At 41.6% G+C, this 25,529-nt stretch overlaps 7 protein-coding genes across 10 annotated transcripts; 2 read left to right on the top strand and 5 right to left on the bottom strand.

The window, feature by feature from the left end:
- Positions 1 to 1,251: 1,251 nt before the first annotated feature.
- LOC108164863 (XK-related protein 6) lies at positions 1,252 to 2,817 on the bottom strand. Of its 2 annotated transcripts, none has more exons than XM_017300799.2 (5): positions 2,361 to 2,817; positions 2,165 to 2,293; positions 1,962 to 2,092; positions 1,754 to 1,906; positions 1,252 to 1,688 (listed from the first exon to the last, which is right to left on the bottom strand). In XM_017300799.2, the coding sequence occupies exons 1-5, from the start codon at positions 2,594 to 2,596 to the stop codon at positions 1,306 to 1,308; spliced, it is 1,032 nt and encodes a 343-aa protein (XP_017156288.1). In that variant the 5' UTR covers positions 2,597 to 2,817; the 3' UTR covers positions 1,252 to 1,305. The 2 variants fall into 2 exon arrangements, with proteins under 2 accessions (XP_017156288.1, XP_017156287.1); XM_017300798.2 differs by having other exon boundaries at positions 2,165 to 2,305; positions 2,361 to 2,811.
- A 346-nt stretch (positions 2,818 to 3,163) lies between these two features.
- Positions 3,164 to 5,040, bottom strand: LOC108164845 (27 kDa hemolymph protein). The gene has a single exon (XM_017300774.2). It carries the CDS (start codon positions 4,787 to 4,789, stop codon positions 3,878 to 3,880), a length of 912 nt encoding a protein of 303 aa, XP_017156263.1. The 5' UTR covers positions 4,790 to 5,040; the 3' UTR covers positions 3,164 to 3,877.
- A 1,711-nt stretch (positions 5,041 to 6,751) lies between these two features.
- LOC108159354 lies at positions 6,752 to 9,284 on the top strand. 2 transcript variants are annotated; one of them, XR_001775316.2, is made up of 4 exons: positions 6,752 to 6,974; positions 7,058 to 7,792; positions 7,862 to 8,950; positions 9,053 to 9,284. XR_001775316.2 is itself a non-coding variant. In XM_017292575.2 (3 exons), the coding sequence occupies exons 1-3, from the start codon at positions 6,816 to 6,818 to the stop codon at positions 8,846 to 8,848; spliced, it is 1,881 nt and encodes a 626-aa protein (XP_017148064.1). In that variant the 5' UTR covers positions 6,752 to 6,815; the 3' UTR covers positions 8,849 to 9,284. The 2 variants fall into 2 exon arrangements, 1 of the variants encoding a protein (XP_017148064.1); XM_017292575.2 differs by having other exon boundaries at positions 7,862 to 9,284.
- LOC108159363 (lambda-crystallin homolog) lies at positions 9,285 to 10,780 on the bottom strand. Its single transcript, XM_017292591.2, has 3 exons — positions 10,546 to 10,780; positions 10,089 to 10,467; positions 9,285 to 9,914 (listed from the first exon to the last, which is right to left on the bottom strand). Exons 1-3 carry the CDS (start codon positions 10,587 to 10,589, stop codon positions 9,381 to 9,383), a joined length of 957 nt encoding a protein of 318 aa, XP_017148080.1. The 5' UTR covers positions 10,590 to 10,780; the 3' UTR covers positions 9,285 to 9,380.
- Positions 10,781 to 12,256: 1,476 nt separating this feature from the next.
- On the bottom strand, positions 12,257 to 14,953 carry LOC108159349 (protein IWS1 homolog). Its single transcript, XM_017292561.2, has 6 exons — positions 14,748 to 14,953; positions 13,760 to 14,692; positions 13,541 to 13,700; positions 13,109 to 13,472; positions 12,620 to 13,033; positions 12,257 to 12,548 (listed from the first exon to the last, which is right to left on the bottom strand). Exons 1-6 carry the CDS (start codon positions 14,764 to 14,766, stop codon positions 12,426 to 12,428), a joined length of 2,013 nt encoding a protein of 670 aa, XP_017148050.1. The 5' UTR covers positions 14,767 to 14,953; the 3' UTR covers positions 12,257 to 12,425.
- A 2,004-nt stretch (positions 14,954 to 16,957) lies between these two features.
- LOC108164861 (WASH complex subunit 4) lies at positions 16,958 to 20,910 on the top strand. Of its 2 annotated transcripts, XM_017300795.2 has the most exons (8): positions 16,959 to 17,067; positions 17,130 to 17,641; positions 17,705 to 19,021; positions 19,084 to 19,336; positions 19,466 to 19,620; positions 19,684 to 20,104; positions 20,174 to 20,382; positions 20,448 to 20,910. In XM_017300795.2, the coding sequence occupies exons 1-8, from the start codon at positions 17,043 to 17,045 to the stop codon at positions 20,883 to 20,885; spliced, it is 3,330 nt and encodes a 1,109-aa protein (XP_017156284.1). In that variant the 5' UTR covers positions 16,959 to 17,042; the 3' UTR covers positions 20,886 to 20,910. The 2 variants fall into 2 exon arrangements, with proteins under 2 accessions (XP_017156285.1, XP_017156284.1); XM_017300796.2 differs by lacking the exons at positions 19,684 to 20,104; positions 20,174 to 20,382; positions 20,448 to 20,910 and having other exon boundaries at positions 16,958 to 17,067; positions 19,446 to 19,537.
- Positions 20,911 to 21,293: 383 nt separating this feature from the next.
- Positions 21,294 to 23,765, bottom strand: LOC108164695 (peptidyl-prolyl cis-trans isomerase). Its single transcript, XM_017300567.1, has 2 exons — positions 23,511 to 23,765; positions 21,294 to 22,208 (listed from the first exon to the last, which is right to left on the bottom strand). Exons 1-2 carry the CDS (start codon positions 23,763 to 23,765, stop codon positions 21,783 to 21,785), a joined length of 681 nt encoding a protein of 226 aa, XP_017156056.1. The 3' UTR covers positions 21,294 to 21,782.
- Positions 23,766 to 25,529: the final 1,764 nt, after the last annotated feature.

Below are 25,529 nucleotides of genomic sequence, written 5' to 3'. Positions count from 1 at the left end.
ACTCACTTCATCCCCCTCTGTTTAAACAGGTGAACAACTTGAGCTAAAACGCGGAAAATAATGCTGTATGTAAATTCTTCTTATAGATCTATTTTATCTTTCCTCTATCATTTTCGGTGGAATATTTAAATACCCCATTGGTCTACAATGGGTTAATCCTTCTCTGTCCATGATCGGAAATCAAAACATCAGCGTATGGAAGTGTCTATACCCTATGTTTTTTTTAATATATGTATCTTTAAAAATGAAATTAAATGGATTGATGAAATAGATGTAACATACCATAAATATACCTTGAACCTTGCATACCATTTTTCCGGAATAACTTCTAAATCGTAGAGGTCTGCATACTTATATATTATATTCCTTCAATAAACTCTCCACCGTATCTGATCTTCCTACTATCCTGTCTCGCGCATCGAGTTCTCCATTCATACCCTATATTTAGGAACATAATTCTGTTCTTCGTGTTTCGGTTGACCTCTGAAAACTAAAACTGAAAAGTAAACTGGAAAATGCTTGCGTAAACATGCCATAGACCATGATGCAATTATACAAGGTGGTCTCGGACGAATTCTTTGATATATTCTTAACCCTTATGTCCCGACAACAACAGAATTATAAGAAGCATATAAAAAAAATACCACAGAATTAGAAGTAATCTTTATATATTATGTAAAAGAACATTTTAATATAACTAAAAATGTTGAAGAAAAATTATTAATGGCTGCATAAAATTTAAATATTAATATATCAGTTAAATCATTTTATTTTAAAATTTTAAAACCCACGGGCCTGTTAAGGGTTAATCAACATCAACATATACCGTCTCACTCACACTCACTATACTATGTGCCCTTCACTCGCACTTATTGCTAGCATACGTTAAGGGACTAACTTTTGCCGACGAGACCACCTTGTATAATTGCATCATGCCATAGACCATACGTAATTTAATTTTTATTCGTTATACAACATGGTCGACTTCAGCCCTTTCGCTTGCGACTTTTGGAAGCCGACTTCCTGAGTTTTGGCTTGACACAACCCGACGTCTTGCACTAACATTTAATACAGCTGCGCTTGCGCAGATGGATCCACTAAAGGAACTGTCGTGCTATTTATAGAAATCCACCCAACCGATTAGAAACTGCTTCGTTTCAATTTATTTTGTATAAAATTCCCCTCCTTTATAACCTGTTAATTTTTGGATGAGTACGATTGTCCCTACCTCATCATTGAACAGAATCGAGCTGTAGGGAACACGTTTATTTTCCCGACCAAATTTACAAAAATCTCAGTGGATATCTATGGACATAAAATACTTGGGTGGCAGTAAAGATAGTAATAGATCGTGAGTATGATACCACAAACATATAAGGCAATAATGGCAATAGAAAAGTACAGGGCGATATATAGAACACAGACGATAATGTTTTGCAAAAGGCAAAATGTCAGGTACGAGGTGTACTTATACTTTGTTGGTCCATCTTTTACAGGGGTGAAAATAAATATATACACCACGCCGAAGGTCAGGCAATAGATATAGTTTAACATTCTAGATTTGGCAATCGCTGGCGAGTCCAACACAAAGACGACAGTGCCACAAAAACATACATGAAGGATGCACACCCCCAGTGTTTCCAGGGGGAACAGACTGGCCATATACGCAATGCCTAAAGTGCGTGAAACTGCGAAATAAAAAAATTTATAGAGTGCATACCGGTTATAATAAGTACATGGTTGATTGAGTTACCCGTGAGACATAGGAGAAAAAGGAATTGCACAAAACGCCCCTTGGCCGCTATATCATATTTGTCTAGCTGCACCAGGCGATTAGAGCGATTATAGGCCTGTATGCACCAGGCAATGCTAACAAAATATATCAAGAAAGCCAACAGGCGATAATCTGAAAGTAAATCATATGTAAAAATGCTTCACATTTAAACCTATATCTAAATTACATGTCAATTTCTTTGAAGATCGCATCAGTATCACAAGCTGAAGTATTTTTTGGGGCGCAGATTCCAGAAACGAATCAAAGAGCCGGATAAAACCCACATCGCACTCTTCCCTCAGCATTTGCTGATAGTATCTGAAAGGCAAACCAATTTAATAATGCAGCTACCGATATGGAAACCCATGGCTAGCGAGATCCTGTACTAACCTTATTTCTAACTCTTTGTGGCCTTGTGTTTGTGCTTTGCTGTACTCCAGGGCATAATGTAGGGCATATCCGTCCCGAAAGAGATATGACAGCACAACAGTGGAGTACATGCCCCTCTGGTCTGAGTTGCTGGCAGACAAACTGAAATTGAATATTGGAATACATGCGCTCAAGGCCCTGGCATTGGCATACTTACACATTTGTGTATATGGCCGATGCGATCACCATGGGCAACAGAATCGATCCAATTGTCCAGGCTGTGTAGCTGTAGGATCCCTCCAGCCAATAATCATAGGCCAGACTCCAGTTGATGATGATGGAAATGAAGCGCAAGACGACGGAGACTCCAGTTAGCACTATACTCAGCGGAGAGATCGGCACCATCACAGAGGCGTCAACGACTTCCTCCATCCTGGTGCTAGTGATCTTCATTGCGCTTCAGAATGCTTCAGCTTGGCCCTTACTTGCAGATGACTCCGCATACTGGCACAGCCTCCTAGTTTCACAATATTCTAAGAAAAATTCAAGCCAAGACAAGAACTGTAAACAATTACCGATGACAAATCGGATCGGTTCTGGCCGCTCTGAACCTGTTCACTTGATCAGTTTGTTTGGTTTTCCGTTTAAGTGTTCCTTTCACTTGCTTGAAAATATATATTTTTTCTTTAGAAAATTGGTTTATGATGATCTTAAGCCACAACTTGCTTACGTTGGTCAAGTCTTTGGGATAAATTTAAAGGGTAATTTCAAAATGAACAATGAACAATGCAATCGATTACCAAAAACGGAACTACCTCTATCGATAATCTAATCCGAGCTATCGAACCACCATAATACGAGATCGTAAATATTAACAATTATTTTATTTAAATTTAGGCTCGAACAGGCTCTAGATGAAAAAGAGAAATGGAAAACCAAAAACGAAAATAAAACAAAATCTGTATATCTATATGTATATCTTAGATCCATCGCGTGCCGTTCAATAATTACCATTTTGGATTCAATTTTCTTTCAAATTTATATCACTTTATTTGCACATTTATGATACTTGTATTCATTTAAAAAACATACAATACATATATATAAATATAATTTCCTTTAGCCCGTACCCTTCCGTACCCACTTCATGATGAGCTATAAGAGTTATCCCTAATCCGATCCCATTGGGTGTTTTGATCCGTTCGATCAGATTAATACACAAGATTCATTGCCGTGACAAAAAAAAAAACAATAAGCAATAGACATGAAAAAGCAAAGGCCTCATTAAATTTAATACATAGTTTAGAGATGGACGCACGACATGGCCAAAAGGGTACGACAATGCCTAAGCTGTCGTACATTTTTGTTTTTATTTTGTAAATTACTATTATAGAGACTTGAACGCGGCCTGAGTTGCGTGCAAAAGAGTAGTAGCCAGCCATGTGGCACGCCCATCTCCATATTTGGGTTTGACCTATGGAATGGTGCTAGCACCGGTAATACAAATTAGTTATTACATATTTTGAGTAAACACTTAAAACGAGTACAGATATATGTATGTATGTAAATCCAGTGCATAAATAATATCCATAAAATCCATATGCACACACCGCACGACCTTCCATCAATTATTTACTTGACTTTTGAATCTTGATAAGGTGTGTGCCGCCGAATGAAAAAGTTAATATATTCGAGATATTCGAGAGATTCAAGCGGTACTTTTGCAACTTAGAACTATGCAGATTTGTGAAAAGCAAACGTGAAAATAAACATGGGAAACAAAGAGTACAATAAAGGCATTGCCTGAACGCCTGGACTGCTGCTGGCGGCGGCTGCGGTTAGGGGAGATTTCTGGTAGTTGCGACATAGGGTTTCGTTTCTGATAAAGTTGAACATTGATTCCACAAGATTGGCTGGCGTTATGTCGGTGCACTGTTCCAGCCGGTGGACCACGCACGACTGGAGGCTCAGCATATCGTCACATTGTCGCTGGCCGACAGTCAGTTTGGGTATTGATTTGATCTTATTGTCATGGATATCCGCAGAGTTAAGATACGTAGAAAAGGTGCTATTCAGGCACTGTTGGATATTGTCCTTTTCGGACTCGAGGCACTCTGGCCCCTTCTCAGCAATAAACAGAGCTATTTGGTCTCCATCTTTGTGGCAAACAAAGTTCAATAAACTCTGAATGATCCGCTTGATAACATCCTTGCTTTCCTGCTCCTCCTTGTCAAGGCAAGGCGAGAGCTTGGCGGTGAACACATCAAAGCATTCAATGGCACTGGATCGCTTGTTGCAATACTTATTAAAAACCACATCCAGCTCGCCCTCGGGGCTCGCCTCTTCGATTTCCTGCTGCATTGTCGTATAGTTGACAATGCCGTTCACGCAATCGCTGAGAACTGCAAAACCGGACTCAATTTCTTCGTACGCCTTGCCGCCAGCATCCTCGCCGGCCACCTCTATGCACTTGTTGCGAAACACATCCTTGGCATCGTTGATGGTGAAGTTCGACTTCAGCAGCTCCTCCGGAAGCTGCTTCTGCAGCTCAATCTGGTCGAGGTTGAGCTGTGCCTGGATCCCAACATTGTTGAAGAGTATGTGTAGGACCACGCCGACTGCAATTGGCAAGAATTTCCTGTTCATCTTGACGATTGTCGATTGATTGATTGGCTTGTTAATTATGATCTCTTTGCTTAGAAGTCAATTGCACGATGACAAATATTGCTTGTATTTTATTGCACTATTATTGATTTGATTAATAACACTCAGTTGTTTCCTCACCCACCATTAATGGCTTGTGAGACTAAGCAAACTGTTTAGCAGTAGCAAAAAATTAATTTAATTAGGTAATTACTAGTTGCTGCTTATAAATATATTATAAATATCTAGTCATTCTGTTTATCATCGGTATGTGCAGGTGCAATCGGTTGGGTATCGGAACGGTTAGAATGGAACAGAATACTTGCCCAAGCTTTTGGATAAAATTAACATTTATATACATATATATAAGTATTTTTGAAAGATATAGTTAAATAACATTCTATTTTAATTTTAAATTTATATAAAACAAGAAAAACTTATATTTTAGCTGTAAATTAAACATATGATATTATAATTTCAAAAAAGTAAAGAGAGTTGAGGAACTATATACCGTATAAAACCATACAACCAGTATGTCAATATCATAATATTAACATATTTTAGATGCAATGACGCAAGGTAACTTATAAAATTATAAATTTCAATTAAATTTACCGGGAATCTGATAAAAATATTGTAGATTAATTGAGGCAATGGCTTTTAATATATTATTACCATATTTATTCTTAATTCATGTTAATATTGAATATATGTAAAACAATTAACGCAACTTGGAGTCAGTTCCATCGTTTCATATCCAAAACAATAGATATCGATATATATCTAATCACCCAGGTATCATCATTAATTACCTTACCAATACAATGATCCAGCAATAGTAGCAGGAATTTGGCATTGTTTCAAAGTTGAGCGCAGGGTGGCCGCTTACGGTATTTTTTAAGTCAAAATTGAACTGATGGTATATTTACGGTATATAATAGTCAATTTCATCAATCTATTTTTTCAAAGGTATATTTAAGAACAAACGGTATGGAAACTTCAATATGTAATTTTTTTTAATTTTCGCGCACAAATTGTACTTACGTGTATAATTTATTCCAATAGATTGCATTCAAATCCTTTCCGCTCATTCACTTTCAAACAATTTATATTTGGCGCGCAACTCTCGTGTCCAGTTTATTGTATCGATAACTGAACTTGAATCGGGTAAGGTTCTCTTTGAACCGGTATGCAACAATGAGTTCCATTCTATACTTTTAAATTATGTACTTGAATAACTTTACTTTGATTGGAACTGCATTTCCCAACCATTGAAAATGTACGTGATGTTCATATTCAGTAGGTGGAGCATATTCAAAATGTTGTTCAACGAAAATTGGACCTTGGATGGTATACCATTCAGGCTGAGCCATTTTAATGGCTGAAAGCTGGTGACACTCGAACAGTCGCTAAGGGTGACAGTCCGCAATTATTGGAGAATATTAACACGACACATCATCCGGACATTCTGTCGCGTCCGTTTCCTGCCATCACTAATCAGCAGGGTACTTGCCATGTTGGTCACTTTAACGGAGACCAGGGACTAGTATTAAAATTGGTATTGATAAGTTAGTTTTAATATGTATTTTATATATGTACATCACATATAATATATCCACATAAACTTAGTTTTGCATGCGTTGGGTTTAAATATACCGCCACATTACGAACCGGTTAAAACGGGAAGGACGCGATTTTTTCTTTCGGCCATCATTCCACCGAAAATAATGAAAATTTGATAAAAAAAATCTAGGTCAAGTATTTAAAATAAGCCAGTCAAGTAGAAAATAAATTAATTAATTGGATAAAATTATGTGGGCAGGGCTGAGAGATCTAGATAGCTAGTAATATTCAACGGAATATACAAATCGAGGAATATAGAACTTGAATTCGTCAGTATATTTTTAAAATGAGACGGTATATTTTGGTATATCTCTGAGGGTCGGACGATATATTTTAACGATAAATCCGCGGTCACACTGGTTGAGCGAGTTCCGCTAATTTTTGTTTGAATTTGTTACTGCTAAAAATGTGCGACACTGGAAACCTTATTGACCTGACCGGCTGGGATGAACCACAAAAAGAGGAGACAATATTGGAGGAACCCGAAGCCTCAATGGTTGAGTCCAACAGTTTCAAGGGACCCTACGATCCTTTCGATTCTGTTGAAAAAGAGGCTTGCATCAAGGTTAGCCACACACATTACCAAATGTTTAACTGTATGCGAAAGCATACACTCTTACACACACAAACCTACAAATAATTTTTTAGGGAATTAACTTGACGACTCTTCAAAAAGAGAAGGAGGAAGCAAAGGCAGTAGAGAATCGGTATCCTGATCTGGAAAATGAAAGTCCACCCGTTTGCATGCAATCGGATGTGGCGCCCGGCGAGGCAGCACGGCCGCCCAACCGACCCACAAACAACTCGTTTCAAAAGCAATTGCTCAAGCTGAATGCCTCGCGATCGATGATAAATACACCGCCGCATAATGGCTCGAAATCCCGGGGAGCATCAGGCGACCCACAATTCGATAAATCAATTTTGGCAGAAAATCTGCAAATGATTGCCGCCGAATCGCCCCTCAAGCTGATAGAAGACGAGCCACCCGCTGACAGTAACTATCGTTCCAATGCCAATTTCGAGCAGGATCTAAAAATGCTACGCATACCGATCTTGGACGCCATGACGGCGAAGGAAGAAACACCACAGGAAGAGAACAAGACAGATTTCCAGACGCCCGAGAGTCAAACGCTGATTGGGCATCAGTCGAAAAGAAAGACTGTGGGCGAACTTTTGCAAGAGTTGAAAACTCTAGTGCATGACAAGGTGGACATTACGAAGAGGTATCATTTTGACTCGGTGATTGAGTCGCTGGATGCAGCCATCTTTGGTGGCACGCCCACTTCGATGTGTGCTGCTTCAGGAGATGGGGACCATACCACTCCAGTAACAACATTGCCACACTCGTACACACGGCAGGGAACTTTTGACCTCGAACTGAAAGTATGTTTTTTAAAATTATTTTAAGTACTTGTTGAAGGCAGGGATTTATGTTGGATAACTCTCTTACAGGACAAAAGGACAATGTCTGTGGAGGAGCAAATGACACCCGGTAGCAAAATTCAGGACTTTCCCGATGCCATGGTCTGCTCTTCGGCCACATTCGATGGCGACTCCCGTCCCGATCTATATGAGAAGGATTTACATCCAATGAGTGCCCCAGCAGCACCAGTGCCCCAAAAGAGAGAGCCATTCATGACTGAATTGGTGGACGAATCGCTGGCCTTTCAAATCAATGAGATCCTGGAGCGCCACAATCGCAGCCACAACGAACAGCATGGTGCCGATCCACGAACAGTTATTCTCTTGGTTAATCCCAGCAATGGGGGGCAGTATCCAAGCAGCTGCTTTGTACAGCCGCCATCTGCAGATCTGCAGCCTGCAGTTAAAGCGATTGTGTCAAACGATGAGGCGGGCTCAATGCGTCGACGATCCTCCTCTCTGTCCATTCACGACAAGTCCAAGCTGATGCCGGAGAGGAAGGCCAGTCAGTTGATTGAAAACATACAGAATGTGCCACCAAAAGAGCCACGAAGTACGTTATCGAGCAGCAGCCTTCCTGGTGGTCCGCCCCCGTTCAGACAGCGTCGTAATTCGTTTTCGATTGTCAATCCGCCAATAAAGGGAGCCGAGGCCAACAGGCGCTCAATCCTGGGCAGCCGCATGAAGACGCCGTCCATCAATGAATCGATGTCCAAATGCAATGGTTCTATGAAGGCATCCATACCCATTAAGCGTGTCATACCTATTGTAAAGCCACTCAGTGTGGCTCCCAATGAGGGAACGTACCTCAATCCAGTCCATCCACCAGACACGCCCATGCCATCGAAGCTAAAGGCTGGCCAAAAGATCTTTAGCACGAGCACACCGCTGCCACAGATGCGCTTACAGCAGCGTAGATCATTGAAGCCAGTGACGGTGAATGCAGTGGTCAATGCATCGTATTCCACGCCAAATATCAGGCGCCCCAGCTTCTCAAAGAAGCCAGGTTCCGGATAGCAAACGAAATGCAGACCGGGAAAGGCACCAATGTCGTATGAAAGTGAATTATTCCAATTGTGATGTTGTTTAACCTTGAAGATAAACCTTCCCCACAAAAAGGTCAGAATGGACGCAGTACGCAGCGTGTTTTGGCTATCTCCCAAATGGAGTATTAATTTTTCTTTTGATTTGTTTTTTTTTTTATGTTTTTGATGTCTTAAGATAAAGCGAACTGATATGTAGAACCCCGGCCCTCCAGCACCACAGTACTTAATAAGTTTCAACAGAAATACTCTATACTCTTTCTATTACTATAAGAAATGCTCTTTCTATTATTATCCTAAGGACAAGAGAGCTATTTAGTTAGAACCCTTACTCAGATTGAGAAAGAGAGAGCCTGAGCCTCTTCTTCTTCTATGATTTATCAAATAAAATCAAAAAGGATTCAGCATTATTTAGTTATTCAAAAATATGTTTATTGTAACGAAAAGAAGCATAACATTAGGCAAAGCCAATGGAAATGTGGGGCATGGCATGGACGGAGTGGAATTTACTGATTATTCAGCTTACTCTTCAGTATGCTCAAATGGGTCAGGCAATTGTCGCGATAGGTGCGTCGCTCGACCAGCTTGTCGAGCGGCACCATATCGTTCAGCTGCTTGGACACCTCCTCGGCCACAGGCCCCTCCATTTTGGGCGTGGGTCCCATGGTCTCGCTGACGTTGTAAATGGTCTTCGAGTAGCGCTCAAAATAGTTGGCCATGCCCTCGGCATTCAGATGGGCCGTCTCCAGGGGTCCCAAGAAGGCATAACGCATGCCCAGGCCATCGCTCATCACACTGTCGATATCCTTGACATTTAGGATGCCAGCCTCCACCAAACGCCAGGTCTCATTCAAAATGGCATACTGTATACGGTTCAGGGCAAAGCCCTCAATCTCACGCGACAGCGTCACCGGCTTCTGGCCAATTTCGTCCATCATTGCACGGGTCTTGACCACAAATTCCGGCTTAGTCCATGGCGCTGGCACAATCTCGACCAAAGGAACATAGTACGGTGGATTGACGGGATGTGAGACCAAAACCTGTTTAACGAAATACAAAAATTGTTAACATTTCCATTACAGATTAAGCCGAAACGGGGACAAGGACAGATGACACACAGACCCACGGACACACGGCGATGCATGCGCTGGCCTGCTGCTCAGCTATCTGGAGTCTCGTCTTGATAGATATATGGCTGGACTGTGTTTACTTACGTTCTGCTTGTTCTTCAGATCCGCACTGAACAGAGACGGCAGGAAGGTGCTCGTTGAGCTGGACAGTATGGTCTTGGGATCCACAACAGCGTCCAGCTGCTTGTAGAGCGCTTTCTTGAGGTCCAGGCGCTCGGGTATGCACTCTTGGATGAAAATGGCCCCCTTGACCAGCTCCTTGATGTCGTTGGTGCCGGAGATGCAGCTAAACTGTTGCTTAGCTGTCAGCTTGCCACGCAGCAGGCCCTTGGCCTCCAGATCGAGCAGCTCCTTTTGTGTGGCCGTCAGCGCCGTAGACACCTGCTCCGGCAGGATATCGTAGAGCATCACCTGATAGCCGACAGAAGCGAACAGCATCGACCAGGAGCGTCCAATGAGACCGCTGTGAAAGCAGAATACGTATATGGATGTAGCAGGGATGCCCCATTCGGTTGGGTCCTTGCTGGTTTGCTGGTCTTACCTGCCCACAATGCCGACCTTCTCGTTCTTTTTCACCTGCGACATTTTAGATTGTGTGTTTTCTTTGTGTTGTTTCGGCCGCAGAGCTCTAACGAATCAATCCAGACCAACCTAGACGAGAGTGCACAGGCGTTTGAACAATTGTACAATAGCACAACCGGTTTAATATTAAGACGATAAGGGGCGGACAAGCGACAGAGGTGAACCCGAAACAACAACCCAACTGCTGCTCTAATGGTGTGTGGCTTCGGGGTGTTGGTAGCCGTGTTTGGCGATTTTCCAAAGAGATAATGAGAGCCCCCCTCCAGCCCAACTATGATGCGATAGTATGGCACCAGCACCAGCACCAGCACCCCGCTAGACAATTCGTCATCCTAGACAAAGCCACCCGGACAGCATGCAGTCTCCCAACATCCTCATACCATATGCTCGTGGCCAGACACTCCAAGCTGGAAGCTTTTGTTTATCTCTATTTTCTTTCGTCTTCGGTATTTTTCCACCCCACTTGTGTGTGCAGCAGTTTATCGCGGTACAGTGTACTGTTGGGGGTATAGTACCCCGATTTCCAAATGGGGGGGCTGTTGTGCGTGTGTGTGTGTCAAAAATGCCCTTAATTTGACATTTATTATTAATTCCAACACGACAAGCGACAAGTGACCGAGGTAGTATCTTGGTGATTTGTTGGGCCTACCACTACTACAAATAATTGCTAACTAAAAGCAATGCAGTGGCAGAATCACTAGGTACATAGCTCTATCTGGGAATGTTTCAATGTTTTGCTTAAGAACCAAAATAATGTAAGTCAAATGGAGTACATGAAACATATGGTTTTAGTCATCGATGCACACACGCACAATCGGCTATTAATTGGCAGTGCGTGTGCCATCATTAGATCATGTAATAATCTTTTTAAATGCACATTTTAATTGATGAATCTACTTACATAGATTCAAGGGATATCTATTGCTAAGCTATCTAGTAATATATTACCATCGTCGTATAAGTCGAGTATGGGGTTGGCTCCAATAAAGAAGGAAGGTCTTTAGGCTGAATATGATATTCATAATATCATATGTACTGCCTTACCTCTCCCTAGCCACACAAATATTCTCACGCTTTAGAAAATTAGATCCGATCCCATTAAATGTCCCAAAATATTTATCAACACCCGGATCATTTTTGATGCGAATTTGTTTACCATAGCCAAATAGACCTAATAAATAGATGATCCTTCTTTGTGATAATTTAAATGTTATTAAGTACCTTGTATGTACAGAATAAACCATACTTTCTCGATGATTCGGGGCTTTTCTGTAGATTTTAGGATTAAATAATTAATTAATTAAGGGGCTATATCCTTGTGATTATTTAAACATTTATTGAATATAACTTACCCTATCGATGATAGCTGGAGGGGAGGCATTTCTGTAGTTTCTCTTGGGTATCATCTAAAGATTATTAGCAAGTAATAGCTGTGCATGCACATATTAGGTATTGATCGCTTTGTATGTAGTAGCAGAAGATTAAAAATGGATTAGATTTGCGATATGAAGCACTGAAATTTATTTTTTACTTAAACAGAATACATACATATTAAAACAAGACATAAACACACACACACATATATATATACAAATGGTATAAGAACGACCCATCGTAGTCGTCTCTATCCCTATCTTTTTCATATATGTAACCCATTAATTGCTGCTTCATTAGCTGGGTAATTTACTCTTTTATGTATATTATGTGCTCTTGGTGATGGACCATAGATATATCAGTATTATATTCAAAAATATAATTTATATTACTAACTTTGTTCTATGTTGGGATTGGATGATTATTCTTTTATATTGAAACTTAGCTACAAGTAGGATTCACGTCTTACAACGCCATTTTGCGTCCTTCTATGGATATTTCGACGGCTCGACGACTCTCCTTCAAGCGCTTCGAGTCGAGGAAACGTTTCATGTGCTTTTCATAACGATTTGGCTTACGCTTTGTTGACTGAAAAAATTAAGACACAAATTGGGAGTTAGAAATGCAATGCCATTAATCCCGAACACACAAAGGCTTACCGTAGATACTTCGCCCTCCACTGTGGACTTGGGACGTATGACATAGTCCTTGTTGGAAGGCATTGGTACACGTGCACGAGCCACCCAACCGGGATCACCGGGCCGCAGCTGCTTGTCCTCGCTGGAAAATGTCTGACTGAGTGAGTGGGAGCGGCTTTCCTCAGAGGCCGCCTGATTTGGCTCTGGACTTTTGTTCCTATGCCGTGACATTTGTGCCAGATCACGTTCCTGCCGCTCCTCCTTGCTCATGGCTGAAAAATTACAGCTTAGGTTGAAGATGGGGCGGGCCCATTCGGATATTAGGCGACCAGCACGATCGCGATTCGGTTTGGTTTCCTGGGGATGCTTGTACAAGTACATCACAGCCTTGCCGATGCCCGACTGCTTCAGCAATCCCTTCTCTATCGTGGGAAACTAAGGGAGAGGTGAGCAAAGGATATACGATTATACAGATATACAGAAAAGAGCTTTAGGTCTGCTGCTCCTTACATCCGATAACAGCCGTAAAATACTCTCGCGTATTTGCAGGCAGGGCAGACTTTTGTTTGGCAATGGCGCCAGCCAGTCGGTAAGTACGTTGAGTATATTGTGCTCCAAAAAGGCCAGTTGCAGATCCTTTTTGATCAGCTGCGACATCACTTGCTTTAGCATCGATATTTTCTTTGTGGCCGGCTGTCCGGTCATGTTCAATTGCCTGTCATCATCCGAGGCATTCTTCATGCTTATAATTAATTGATCGATGAGGTCGTCATTATCATTAATCAGATCAATATCTCGCTTGCGGCGTCGTACGCGCTTCTCCTCCTTCTTACGCAGTAGCATTGCATCAAAGTCCGACATAAAATTGTTGTGGCTGCAATTTCAAAATTTCAAAAATTAAATCTTAAAATATTCGATTCCTGTCGGTGGGAATCCTCTTACTCTGGTTCATTTGAAATGGGTATATTTTCGTCATCGGAACTCTCTACATTCTTGTCTTGGGGCTTCTCCGTGGCGGAAGCATTTGCCGGCGTCTCATCGTCTTCTTCATTGTCCGTATCCGTAATCTTGGGACGTTTTTTTTCGACTGTGGGTGCTTCATCTGCAAGCGCATTTGCGCAAATGAATACTGTTTGAGCTGAATGCTACACAAAAAGTTACCTTCAGAGTCGCTGATGGCCTGTCGCCGCCGCCTTGAAGTACCAATAGATCCAGCACTGCCAGACCGTGAACGGTCTTGGGAACCATTTCTTTTCTTATTTGGTGATACAACGCTATTGGAACGACTGCGAGACTTTCTCGAGCCACTGCGCGATTTTCTAGAGCCACTGCGCGATTTTCTAGAGCCACTGCGCGATTTTCTAGAGTCACTGCGAGACCGAGAGTGTTTGGATTCACTGCGGGAGCGTCTCGAGCCACTGCGAGAACGTCTCGAGCCGCTGCGAGAATGTCTCGAGCCAGATCCGCTACGAGAGCGCCTGGATCCACTGCGAGAGCGTCTGGAGCCACTCCGAGAACGTCTCGAGCCGCTGCGGGAACGTCTCGAGCCACTACGTGACCGCCTAGAGCCGGATCCACTGCGAGAGCGCCTGGAGCCACTCCGAGAACGTCCAGAGCCAGATCCACTGCGAGATCGTCGCGAGCCAGAGCCACTGCGAGAGCGCCGCGATCCTGAGCCGGATCTGCTGCGGGACCCACTACCCGAACGCCTGGAGCCACTACCCGAGCGCCTTGAGCCACTGCGCGACCGTCGAGATCCTTCCGAGTGGCGCGAGCCACTGCGCGACCGTGAGCCACTGCGAGAACTTGTGCCTGAAGCCTTGGATCCGCTGCGGGACCTTTCTGAGCCACTGCCCGAACGCGTGGGCTCGCTTCCATCGCGAGTTCGGCTTCTTGAGCGCGATGAACTGGTTTCCTCCTGAGTTGGTGGCGATTCGGAAACGCTTTTGTTAAGGCCATCGGGTGCTGCATCATCGATTGTTGTTGTGGAAGTCACTTCGCATGTCGAATCTTGAATTTCCTTCGCCACTGCTTCTGTCGCCATTGTCTCCGAAGTTATTGCGGATGCCTCGGCGTCATCGCCACACGCGTTTTCTTCAAAAATAAACAGTTAGAGCCGTTTTGGTTATTAACTTTTTTTATAATCAACCTGGTTCTGACGCCTCCATTTTGGTTGGCTTTGTGAGTGAACAAGAAATTAAATAAATACGTTTTGCATTAAATCTGAATTACTTAAAACACTGCGACGGAAAGTGGTTACTGCAAATACTATTTTCAACAACACAATGTCAATAACTCCCCAACACGTTTATGCGGACGCTAGAACATTTTTTTTTGTCAAAAAGAGGAGAGCAGTGAGAGCGATTTATCGTTAAAATATACCGTCCGACCCTCAGAAATATACTGGAATATACCATCTCATTATATAAATATACCGTAAATATACTGACGAATTTAAGTTCTGTTATACATACATGTTCCTCGATCTTGATATTCCGTGGAATATTACTAGCTATCTAGATCTCTCAACCCTGCCCACATAGTTTTATCCAAATAATGAACATATTTTCTACTTGACTGACTTGTTTTAAATACTTGCATTGTTTTCCTGCTACGGCGATTGCTTTAATTGTTTTTGCCCCAATTTTGATCTCTCAACAACAATGTAGCGTCTCGGTTGATGGAAAAACGAAATTAGCCCACCTAAGCCCCCTCTAATTAAATAGTTCAACTACTTGATTGTAAATTCTTCTTGTAGATCCATGCCATCTTAAATCTGAATTTAAAAAAACCACGATATCTTTCACCTGAACTGCGCTAAAATGATTAATTTTCATTATTTTCGGTCGTTCGTCGCGTCGTTCTAGTTTTAACCGTTTCGTAATGTGGCGGTATATTTAAACCCAACGCATGAAAAACTAAGTTTATATGGATATATTATATGTGGTGTATAGCAAATACATATTAAAACTAACTTATCAATACCAATTTTAATACTAGTCCCTGGGCTCCGTTAAAGTGACCAACATGGCAAGTACCCTGCTGATTAGTGATGGCAGAAAACGGACGCGACAGAATGTCCGGATGATGTGTCGTGCTAATATTCTCCAATAATTGCGGACTGTCACCCTTAGCGACTGTTCGAGTGTCACCAGCTTTCAGCCATTAAAATGGCTCAGCCTGAATGGTATACCATCCAAGGTCCAATTTTCGTTGAACAACATTCTGAATATGCTCCACCTACTGAATATGAACATCACGTACATTTTCAATGGTTGGGAAATGCAGTTCCAATCAAAGTAAAGTTATTCAAGTACATAATTTAAAAGTATAGAATGGAACTCATTGTTGCATACCGGTTCAAAGAGAACCTTACCCGATTCAAGTTCAGTTATCGATACAATCAACTGGACACGAGAGGTGCGCGCCAAATATAAATTGTTTGAAAGTGAATGAGCGAAAAGGATTTAAATGCAATCTATTGGAAAAAATGATACACGTATGTACAATTTGTGAGCGAAAATTAAAAAAAAATGCGAATGGATGTGTCTATACCCTATAATTTTATTATATTTATGAATCAATTTTGTACAAGACTAGATAATTTAAAATTTTTATCTTTTCAAATTTCAAATCGGTCAACAAAAATTTCCACTAAATTCCTTTCCTTACATGGTAACTACAGGCCATATACACTTTTGCTACATATTAACTACATTTTTATGTAATTACCAAGCAATATACTCAATTTCGACATCGAAATATGAAGAAAAGTATATTAATACCGTAAATGGTCACCCTGGACGCTATATCTGTGGCCTCTATCAGAGCCGATGTAACGAATTGGGAATGGAATTAAGGGAATTTCTTAAGGTTGGTACACAACGAATCGAATACGTAAATTCGACTCATTAGTCGACGAAATTTGTGGCATCAAGAGAACAAAAAAGTTTGCTTAAAAACTATAAGAGACCAGGCCACCAGGTTCTCTGCTTACAGACTAACTGCAAAAACAGAGATAGCCCTATGGAAAATGCATGAAGTGATAGCGGGAGAGATAAATGCGTCCAGTTGAGCTGGGAGCAGCGCTTCGGCAGAATTGATCGATTGTGTTACACCTTTTAGACCCCATTTTGCTGGCTGGCCTTTGTGTCAGAGGCTTTAAACGCTATTTCAAACGCCAAACAAAATTGAGAATGTGATCAACAAAAAGGCGGCCTACATTTGGGATTTGCTAAGATGTTGTTTGTGGCCGCCAAAGGAATCTGAAAAAGCTTGCACAAGCACGGCCCATGTTTTTGAAAAATTTGTTGGGTGGACAATTCGATGACTGTGCTATCGGAATCTCATCGGAATACTCCCACTTGAAATGTTCCATCTCTAAATTACTAATAAGAAAATCAAAACAAAACATTACATTTACTTTACTTTACCCTAGACAACCATGAAAAATGAGCAAAGTACCATATGTAAGAACCTTAATTAATGTTACCAACCTCTGAAATTGCACATTGTATCATTTTTGACACAGCTTTGTTCGCCGAGGATATCCTCAGGGATTACGGCTCGTTCATGGAGGAGCACGATAGCGCTATGAAATCATTAAAGAATGAAATGCTTAGCTTAAATACGGTCGAGTCTGTGACGGTGGTGGCCATGACATCCCCAATAGAGCTCAATTACGGCAGCGGTGCCAATGCCAGATTCTGTGACACGAGTGTGGAGGAATCGGAACTGGTGGCCAATAAGCCATTAAAAACCCTAGCCAATCTGTTCAATCAATGTCGGGATCTGTCTCTAACGGCCAAGCAGTATCAGTTGGCATTTCTCTTCAACGACTCTCAACTGGGCGACGGCCGACTGCCCGCCGTATCCGACACAGCCGGACTGGAACGATGCCTCCACCGCATGAGCAGCGCCATAGATTTCTTCTGTCAGGTGTACTTTCTGCTCAAACGCATTATTGTGATGGTCCAAACTCTTTGGAAACAGATCAGTGCATCTGGTGGCATGCCACTGGAAATCAGCGAAGTACACTTGTTTGTGAGTATTTCCAAGAAAGAGAGATCAGATCTTACGTGTGAGTAAATACGTCTCGTATTACAGACTGTCTTTGACGCCATGACTGAACTACTTGAAGACGTGGTCGTTTTTAATGAAATTTCGGATCAATCAAAGATTGCGGCCAAGTGGACGTTGTACAAAAAGTGGCTAGCGGCGCTGTCCAACAGCAAACAGACCTCTGACCAATGCAGCAGCATGGAGTTGAATGGACTGTTGACCTCTCTCGATGATATAGAGACTGTGATTACGGGCAATCTATTTGGCATCCTGCTGAACAGCCTGCTGGAGCTGAAAAAACAATTCACCCTGAAGGACATCAATCATATTAATCAACATTCCAATGCATATATTCGTAAAATAATGCTTGAAATTGAGGCAAACCATGGCAACGACTATAAGAACTACGAGGACCCCAAGAATGTGATACGCCTCACAGCCTTTGTGGCAGTGCTCCATGAGCTGGGCATTCAGATGGAGGGAAAGCTGATAAAGAGTGTCTTGGATGTGGCAAGCAGGCATAAAAGATTGGCCCTCAATCAGAGTGTTTGCTGGTCCCCCTCTGCCTTTTTGGCCAGGCATGCCAAGACGCTGATAAAGACACCACCCCAAGCCAAGCCACAAGATAACCACAAGTCCCATCACGCGCTCATGGAGAAGATCAAGCTGAGCGACCAGAAAAAGTGCCGTCATCTGGGCACACAGATCTGCCTGTGGACGATCCACGTACAGAGGGTGTTTGCTGCCGGTGTCTTTGGTAAGCTGCAGACCTTCTCGCAGCTGATACTCAGGGGCCAATCGTATGCGGATCAAGTAAATCTAATGATGGACTCACTAATCAATCGCCATGTGGCCCTAACGACGCCATTGTCAAAGTCCGAGTGGTTCACTGTCTGCCGTCTGCTGCAGTATTTAAGAGTTCTCCAAAAGACCTTCGAATCGAACCAAATCAATGTGATGCGGCTCATAAATTCCCTCGTCCAATGGCAGAAACAGAAGGTCTTCCATCTGCTGTTGAGCACAAAGAGGAAAATCGTGGATTTGAAGCTACTGCAACGAAAAATGAACATTCTCTCAACGATTAAGCTGGCCGAGAGATCCATCTTGGGGTTTCCCAGCAAAAAACGATTGACCTTTGTGAATCTAGCCCTTAGCGAGTTCCTGGAGAAGGATCGCCTGCTTCCGGCCGACATGCAAAGGCAATTTCAATCGATATTGTTGCGCATCAACAATCTCAGCGATTTTCAGCGAAACATCAAGGGACAGTTTGATTCGACCAGTCTCATGTATAATTACTGTTTTATAAGCACCTCCCTGCTCAAGGAGTACACAGAGCAGCAGCGTAATCCTTACAGCCTACAGGTACTGGCACTCACTCACAGGGCATTCTCTCAAGCCTTCGAACTAACCAGCCATATCTATAGAATATAATTGCAGTGACAAATCAACTGGACAAGAGCCTGGGGATATTCGGGCGTGATGGTAGCTCCAAGCAATCGGCCTGTGACCTGGCCAATGAGTTTCTCAAGACCCACCTGGAGTCCTTTTTGCGTGTGGAGGCCTTGTCGCATCTGTTTTTAAACCAGGATCAACCGTTCCAAACGAATCTACTGGACTATCGCAGCTGTGTAAATGTTGAAGCTATGGAATTCCAAGGGGACTACAGCGTAATGAGAGGTACGTCCAAATCAGAAGACATTTTTACTGGACATTTGCTACTATGGAAATCCATTTAAAATCACCTATCTATATATATCTTATCGTACATGCCACACTACCTAAACAGACTTCTGCTGGTTGTTCTAGATAATCTTGAGAACTATTTCACTGAAACATTCTACAATTATACAACCATCGTACCGCACGCCTGGAAAACATACGAGAAGATGCGCCACTTTGCCGACAAGGTCTTGCAATTGTGTCCCATCGATGATCATTTGCCCAACCAGATCATCGACCAAGTAATACTACATTTCTCATAAAACAATTAATGATGTATTACAGCTTAATTTTGGTCGAAACAGGGCATAGATGTACTGCAGATCATGCGTAATATCCATACATTCGCCTCCTCGTATGCCTACAACATGAATCTGCAGATCTTCGTGGAGATGCAGAGCAAGAGCAAGCATTTTGATATCATTGGCACCCGTCATGTGGCGAATTCAGTGCAAACGCATGGCACTGGCATCATCAATACCACCGTGAACTTTATCTATCAGTTTCTGCGCCAGAAGTTCTACACGTTCTCCACATTCCTGCACGACGAACAGATCAAGTCGCGTCTGTTGAAGGAGCTGCGCTATCACTCGGAGCACAAGCATACCAACGAATCGTATCCGTATAAGCGGGCGGACACCTTGCTCAAGAAGATCAAAAAGCTGGGTCTCTCCGGCAACGGCGAGACCTACATGGATCTGTTCAGGAAGGTTATAACACAAGTTGGTAGGTACTATTGGCACCCCCAAGGAAAATAATCTATTATTAATAATGGGTCTCTCCTTTTTTTACTAGGAAATTCTGTTGGATATGTGCGCCTCCTGCAGGCGGGCAGCAAGAGTGCCAACTATAAAAGTCGCTCGTACATGTCCAGATTTCATAGTAGCCTCGTTTGCGGTGGCACCAAAACCCTGCACGAGACCACCGAATCCGCCATCAAGGAGTACGAGAAGAGTGTGGGTCATATGAAGAAGTGCTACTCGGACAGCACCAACTACTTTAAGGTAAAGAAACAAGATTTTCGATTCAACAACGAGATTTGTGCAATAAATGTCTTCCTGCTTTGCAGCTACTTTTGCAAGGCTTTCAGCCGTTTCTGTGCAATCCAAACAATCACCATTTGAAGACATTTTACCTGATTGCCCCGGCCCTTATAATGAACTACATCGACAACCGGGTCAAGGAGATGCTGAAATTGAATAAGAAAGATGTGGCCAAGTTCTCGCTCTTTGAGGATGGCTTTGCCATTGGCCTGATATACATACTGACGATGCTCAAACAGCTGGGGGAGTTCCACGAGTTGGGCTGGAGCCAGACAACCATACAGCAAATAGAATTGGAGCGTTCAAAGGTTCGTGACATACTGGCGGGCCAACAGTCAACGGATCCGGTCGATGAGAAGCTACTCCAGACGGTGGCCATCACCGAGAGGCATTTGCATGCCTACGAGCATGAGTACAATTTACTTTATTCCACACTGAGCAGTGCCGAAATATTCTTTCAATAAAAACTGTTACTGTTAAACCCAAAAACCGCCTTACACAATTTCTATCTAAGAGAATTCCCTTAAAAAACCATTCTTTTCAGTTAATTTGTCCCCAATTAGTGCCAGCTTGGTGTCAAGACCATTCCCAGAAAATTATTGAACGTTACGTATTAGGATTTGGATTGTTGGGGGCCGTTTATTTATTTTTTTATTAAGACGAAAATACAATTCTGATTCTGGTACATATCGTGTAGAACGTGTAGATAGTAGTTATAACTAGCTTTTGAAAGCGCTTTATGCTAATTTCAATCGACAAACATTTTTGTTCTTTGATTAGACCGCTAGATTGTTTATAAACAGCGGCACACACAACAAATGTTGTGGCGGCCTCTTTCCAATGGTAATGTGGAAGTTAAACGGTTATTCGGGTTTTTTTTCAACTATTTTATTACTATTTATTACTCCGACATTTGAACTAGAATGAAATCTACAATACACACAACTCTCTCCCGCGAGACACAACGCCGGCCGGCAACTGCCTTTAGAATTGAGGGACGACAACCCGTAGAAGCTTCTTCTATATATCTATGGTATATGTTTTATCTTCTCTTATATGCTAGAAGCCAAACGAATATATCAGATATCTTCTCTTGCACTCAATTTTTAACGGCGTGCCAACCCATTATAATATACATATTTAAAGAATCTCTGGGAGTGCTGTCCCACTGGGGGAAACATTCGAACAAGGTCTATTGAAAATATTATTTCTTGTTGTATTGTATTTCGTAATATTACAAGTAATTCGTAAAAAAAATTGTTGTGGAGAAAATGCAAATGGTTTTCGTCTTAACACATTTTTCCGCTTTTTGTTGTTGTAATGGTGTTGTTGTTATTGGATTTTGTTGTTGTTGTTGCTGTTTAAAGAGAACCACTGTTAGCCACCATGATCTTCTTGGAGGTCTTGCCGGACTGAGAGCCAAAAGATTCAATCTTCTTGACAATGTCCAAGCCCTCAACAACCTCGCCGAAGACAACATGCTTGTTGTCCAACCAAGCGGTCTTCACGGTGCAAATGAAGAACTGGGATCCATTGGTGTTGGCGCCCGCATTGGCCATCGACAGAATGCCAGTGCCGGTGTGCTTCAGCAGGAAGTTCTCATCGGGGAACTTGTTGCCGTAGATGGACTTGCCGCCAGTGCCGTTGTGGTTGGTGAAGTCGCCTCCTTGGCACATGAAGTTGGGAATAACGCGATGGAAAATGGAGCCCTTGTAGCCAAAGCCCTTCTCGCCAGTGCACAGGGCACGGAAATTTTCGGCAGTCTTGGGTACCACATCGGAGCGCAGCTGGAAAAGGTGTACAAAAAAGACACAGGGGTTATTGATTATTTATCTGAATATACATACATAAAACATTATATTCAAAACTTGTACCCTCGAGAGAGACAGTAAGAGAGAGAGAGGGTACACAATGGTGAGAGAAAATCAATTTGAAGTGATATTTTCTTATCAAATATATACATATGTACCCCCAAACATATGTACGTATGTACGTAAAAACTGTGGCAGACTTGAGGTGGCAAAGATATAGGAATCCCGTGGGAGCCTGGGCATCAAATTCCCCTGAAAACGTGCGCGGGCCGAGTTTCAAAATTGGCATCATCCCGCGCGCGCCCGCCCATTGCCATCTGCACGCAATATTTCACGCATACACACATACATACATTCGTATATGTGTCGGTTTTATTTGTCATGCCGGGCAATGACTTGGCTGTTACTAAAAATATACTACGATGCAAATGCTAAAAACTCTCTGCATTAAAAAAAAAAAAATGGTAATACAAAAAGAATGCACGTATGCCCTATTACATCATCAACGGAATTAATCTTGAGTTCATTCGTCAAACGGGTTTACTAGATTCTCATGCATATATGTATGCAGTATGTCCATGTGTGTGCGCCAAAGTAGAGGTTATGTTTCACTGTATTGATTTAAATGTGTATGGGCACACACATGCATACAGCGTACACCGCATGTACGTGTAGAAATACCGGCAAACTATTCAACACACGAACACGAGCACACAAACGTTTATGGAGCACCGCAATCAAATTTGAAAAAATTCCATTGCAACGTATCTAGAAATGCCTTTTTTGCACACACCTGGCCGTAAAATGGACATTCTAAATACATACACGCGAGGGCATTGTCATAAATTTAATTATTGGGTAGTGTCTATATGGGAAAAGGACATGATATCTATATTTAAGAGTAAATACCGAAAAGTTAAAGCATGCTTCAAATGGAAATTACATATGTATGTATGTGTGTACACACACGCATATGTAAACCCGAAATTTGCTGAAATAGGTGTGCTATTTTATATCAAAATATGCATATAAATTAATTTTTAGGTTTACAACCAATTACGAGTGCATTTAACCGAAACCGTTTCATTTACGATCTGTAAATCACGTGTTCAAATCTAAGTGCACGTTAACTTTCTACCTGAATATATGTACGTTTGCATACGAATATCGCATACACATGCACACACTTAAGCAAATTAACACTTTACAAATAATTAAAAAAAAAAAAATTAAATGATATTCCTTTCCTTGGCACATTAAAAAACTAAGTCAACTTACCTCCATGATAATCCTACCGAGGGGCTCCCCATCGGCGGTCATATCGAAAAATACTCTAGGCAAAGTACTCATTTTCGACGCTCTCGAATATTCGCGAACAAACTGAATTCCAAACTGCAACTGACCTCTGTTCCCGGTGCTCGCTGACGAAGCTAGGGTTATTTTCTTAGCTAAAATGGCGGACTCTGCAATCTGAAATGCCGCCGACTTGTGGTGCCGAATGTGTCGTACCAGAGTTGCACCGAAAAAGACCATCGTGTATGACCGCGTGTATGTTACTACACGAGGTTACATTTTCGGCAATCGTCCGATTCCACTCCGCGCATGGGTGTTATATCATCTTAGGGCAGCTACAAACAATGGCCCCCAAAAAATCAATATTACAATACATATTTTTAAATTAATTTGTTTTATATTCCGTTTTAATTTTATTTAATTTTTTTGAGTTGTAGATAATACTGATCCATTTTCAAAATAAATTTCACACCATAAATCATTCCATTCCACAATCTATGGTGTAATGAAATAGAACGTTCAAAAACTGCCTCTAAAACAACCTAAAAAAAAGTTTTATTTTTAAGTTTCATATTCCACCGGACTTGGCTCTTGTGCCATTTATTAAATTTCCTTTATTTTATATATAAACAGGAATAAATAGTAAGACAATAGTCCTACAATATTATGGAACATATATTACTATATAGTAGTAAATCATAGTAAGATTTGTCGTATTTGTACGCTAATATTGTGTTTTTTCGACAGCTTTAACAATCACACTCACTGTCAGCTGATTATGATTTACTAAAAAAATTTAAAAGCTATTGTAGGAATACCACTAATGATTTTATACGCGATACTTAATTTGATGCTAATTTTGCCATATCGCATATCATATATATCCGATATGCAATCAAGGTACCATATGATTACGAATTATTTATTCGTTCTGAGAGTGTAATCCAATAAAAGCGAGTATATAGAATAGGCCAGTCAAGTACAAAATTGATTCACTAATCGGATAAAACTATGTGGGCATAGTTAATTGTTCGATCTAGCTAATAATATTCGACGGAATATCATAATCGAGGAATATGTCAATTTTCCACTGAAAATAATTAAAAATTAATAATTTTAACGCAGTTCAGGTGAAAGATATAGTGTTTTTTTTTTTTAAGCTCAGAGGCAGGATGACATGAATCTACAAGAAGAATTTACAATCGTTAATATTTTCCGCCATTTACCTCAAATAGTTGAACTATTTAAATAGAGGGGGCTTAAGTGGGCTAAGACAAATCCGCGGTATTTCATCGATGTTTTTCAAATAACGTATATACTTATTTTATGTACAGACTAGAAACTATATTCCGTTGTCCCTGCAAGAAGTTTTAGGGTTTTACGCTCAGATTTTAATTATACCCGATACTCAAAATGAGTATTGGGGTATATTAGATTTGTGGTAAAAGTGGATGTGTGTAACGCCCAGAAGGAATCGTTTCCGACCCCATAAAGTATATATATTCTTGATCAGCATCAATAGCCGAGTCGATTGAGCCATGTCTGTCTGTCCGTCTGTCCGTCCGTCCGTCTGTCCGTCTCCTTCAGCGCCTAGTGCTCAAAGACTATAAGAGCTAGAGCAACGATGTTTTGGATCCAGACTTCTGTGATATGTCACTGCTACAAAAATATTTCAAAACTTCGCCCCGCCCACTTCCGCCCCCACAAAGGACGAAAATCTGTGGCATCCACATTTTTAAAGATACGATAAAACCAAAACGCAGAATCGTAGAGGATGACTGTATCTTCTAGAGTGCAAAGTCTAAACCAGATCGTATAATTATTATAGCCAGAATCAAGAAAACAATTTCATTCTTTCTCGCCCTGTCTCTCTCTAACACACACGTAGCATAGGCGGCTTTGCTTAGAGTAAAACATTAGCGCCTAGATCTCAGAGACTACAAAAGCTAGAGCAACCAAATTTGGTATCCACACTCCTGTGATATCGGACCTTGACCGTTTCGT

Source organism: Drosophila miranda, chromosome XL (genome assembly GCF_003369915.1).
Source record: "Drosophila miranda strain MSH22 chromosome XL, D.miranda_PacBio2.1, whole genome shotgun sequence".
In the NCBI taxonomy this organism is placed as follows: Eukaryota; Metazoa; Arthropoda; class Insecta; order Diptera; family Drosophilidae; genus Drosophila; species Drosophila miranda.
This window is presented reverse-complemented; position numbering and strand designations above follow the sequence as displayed.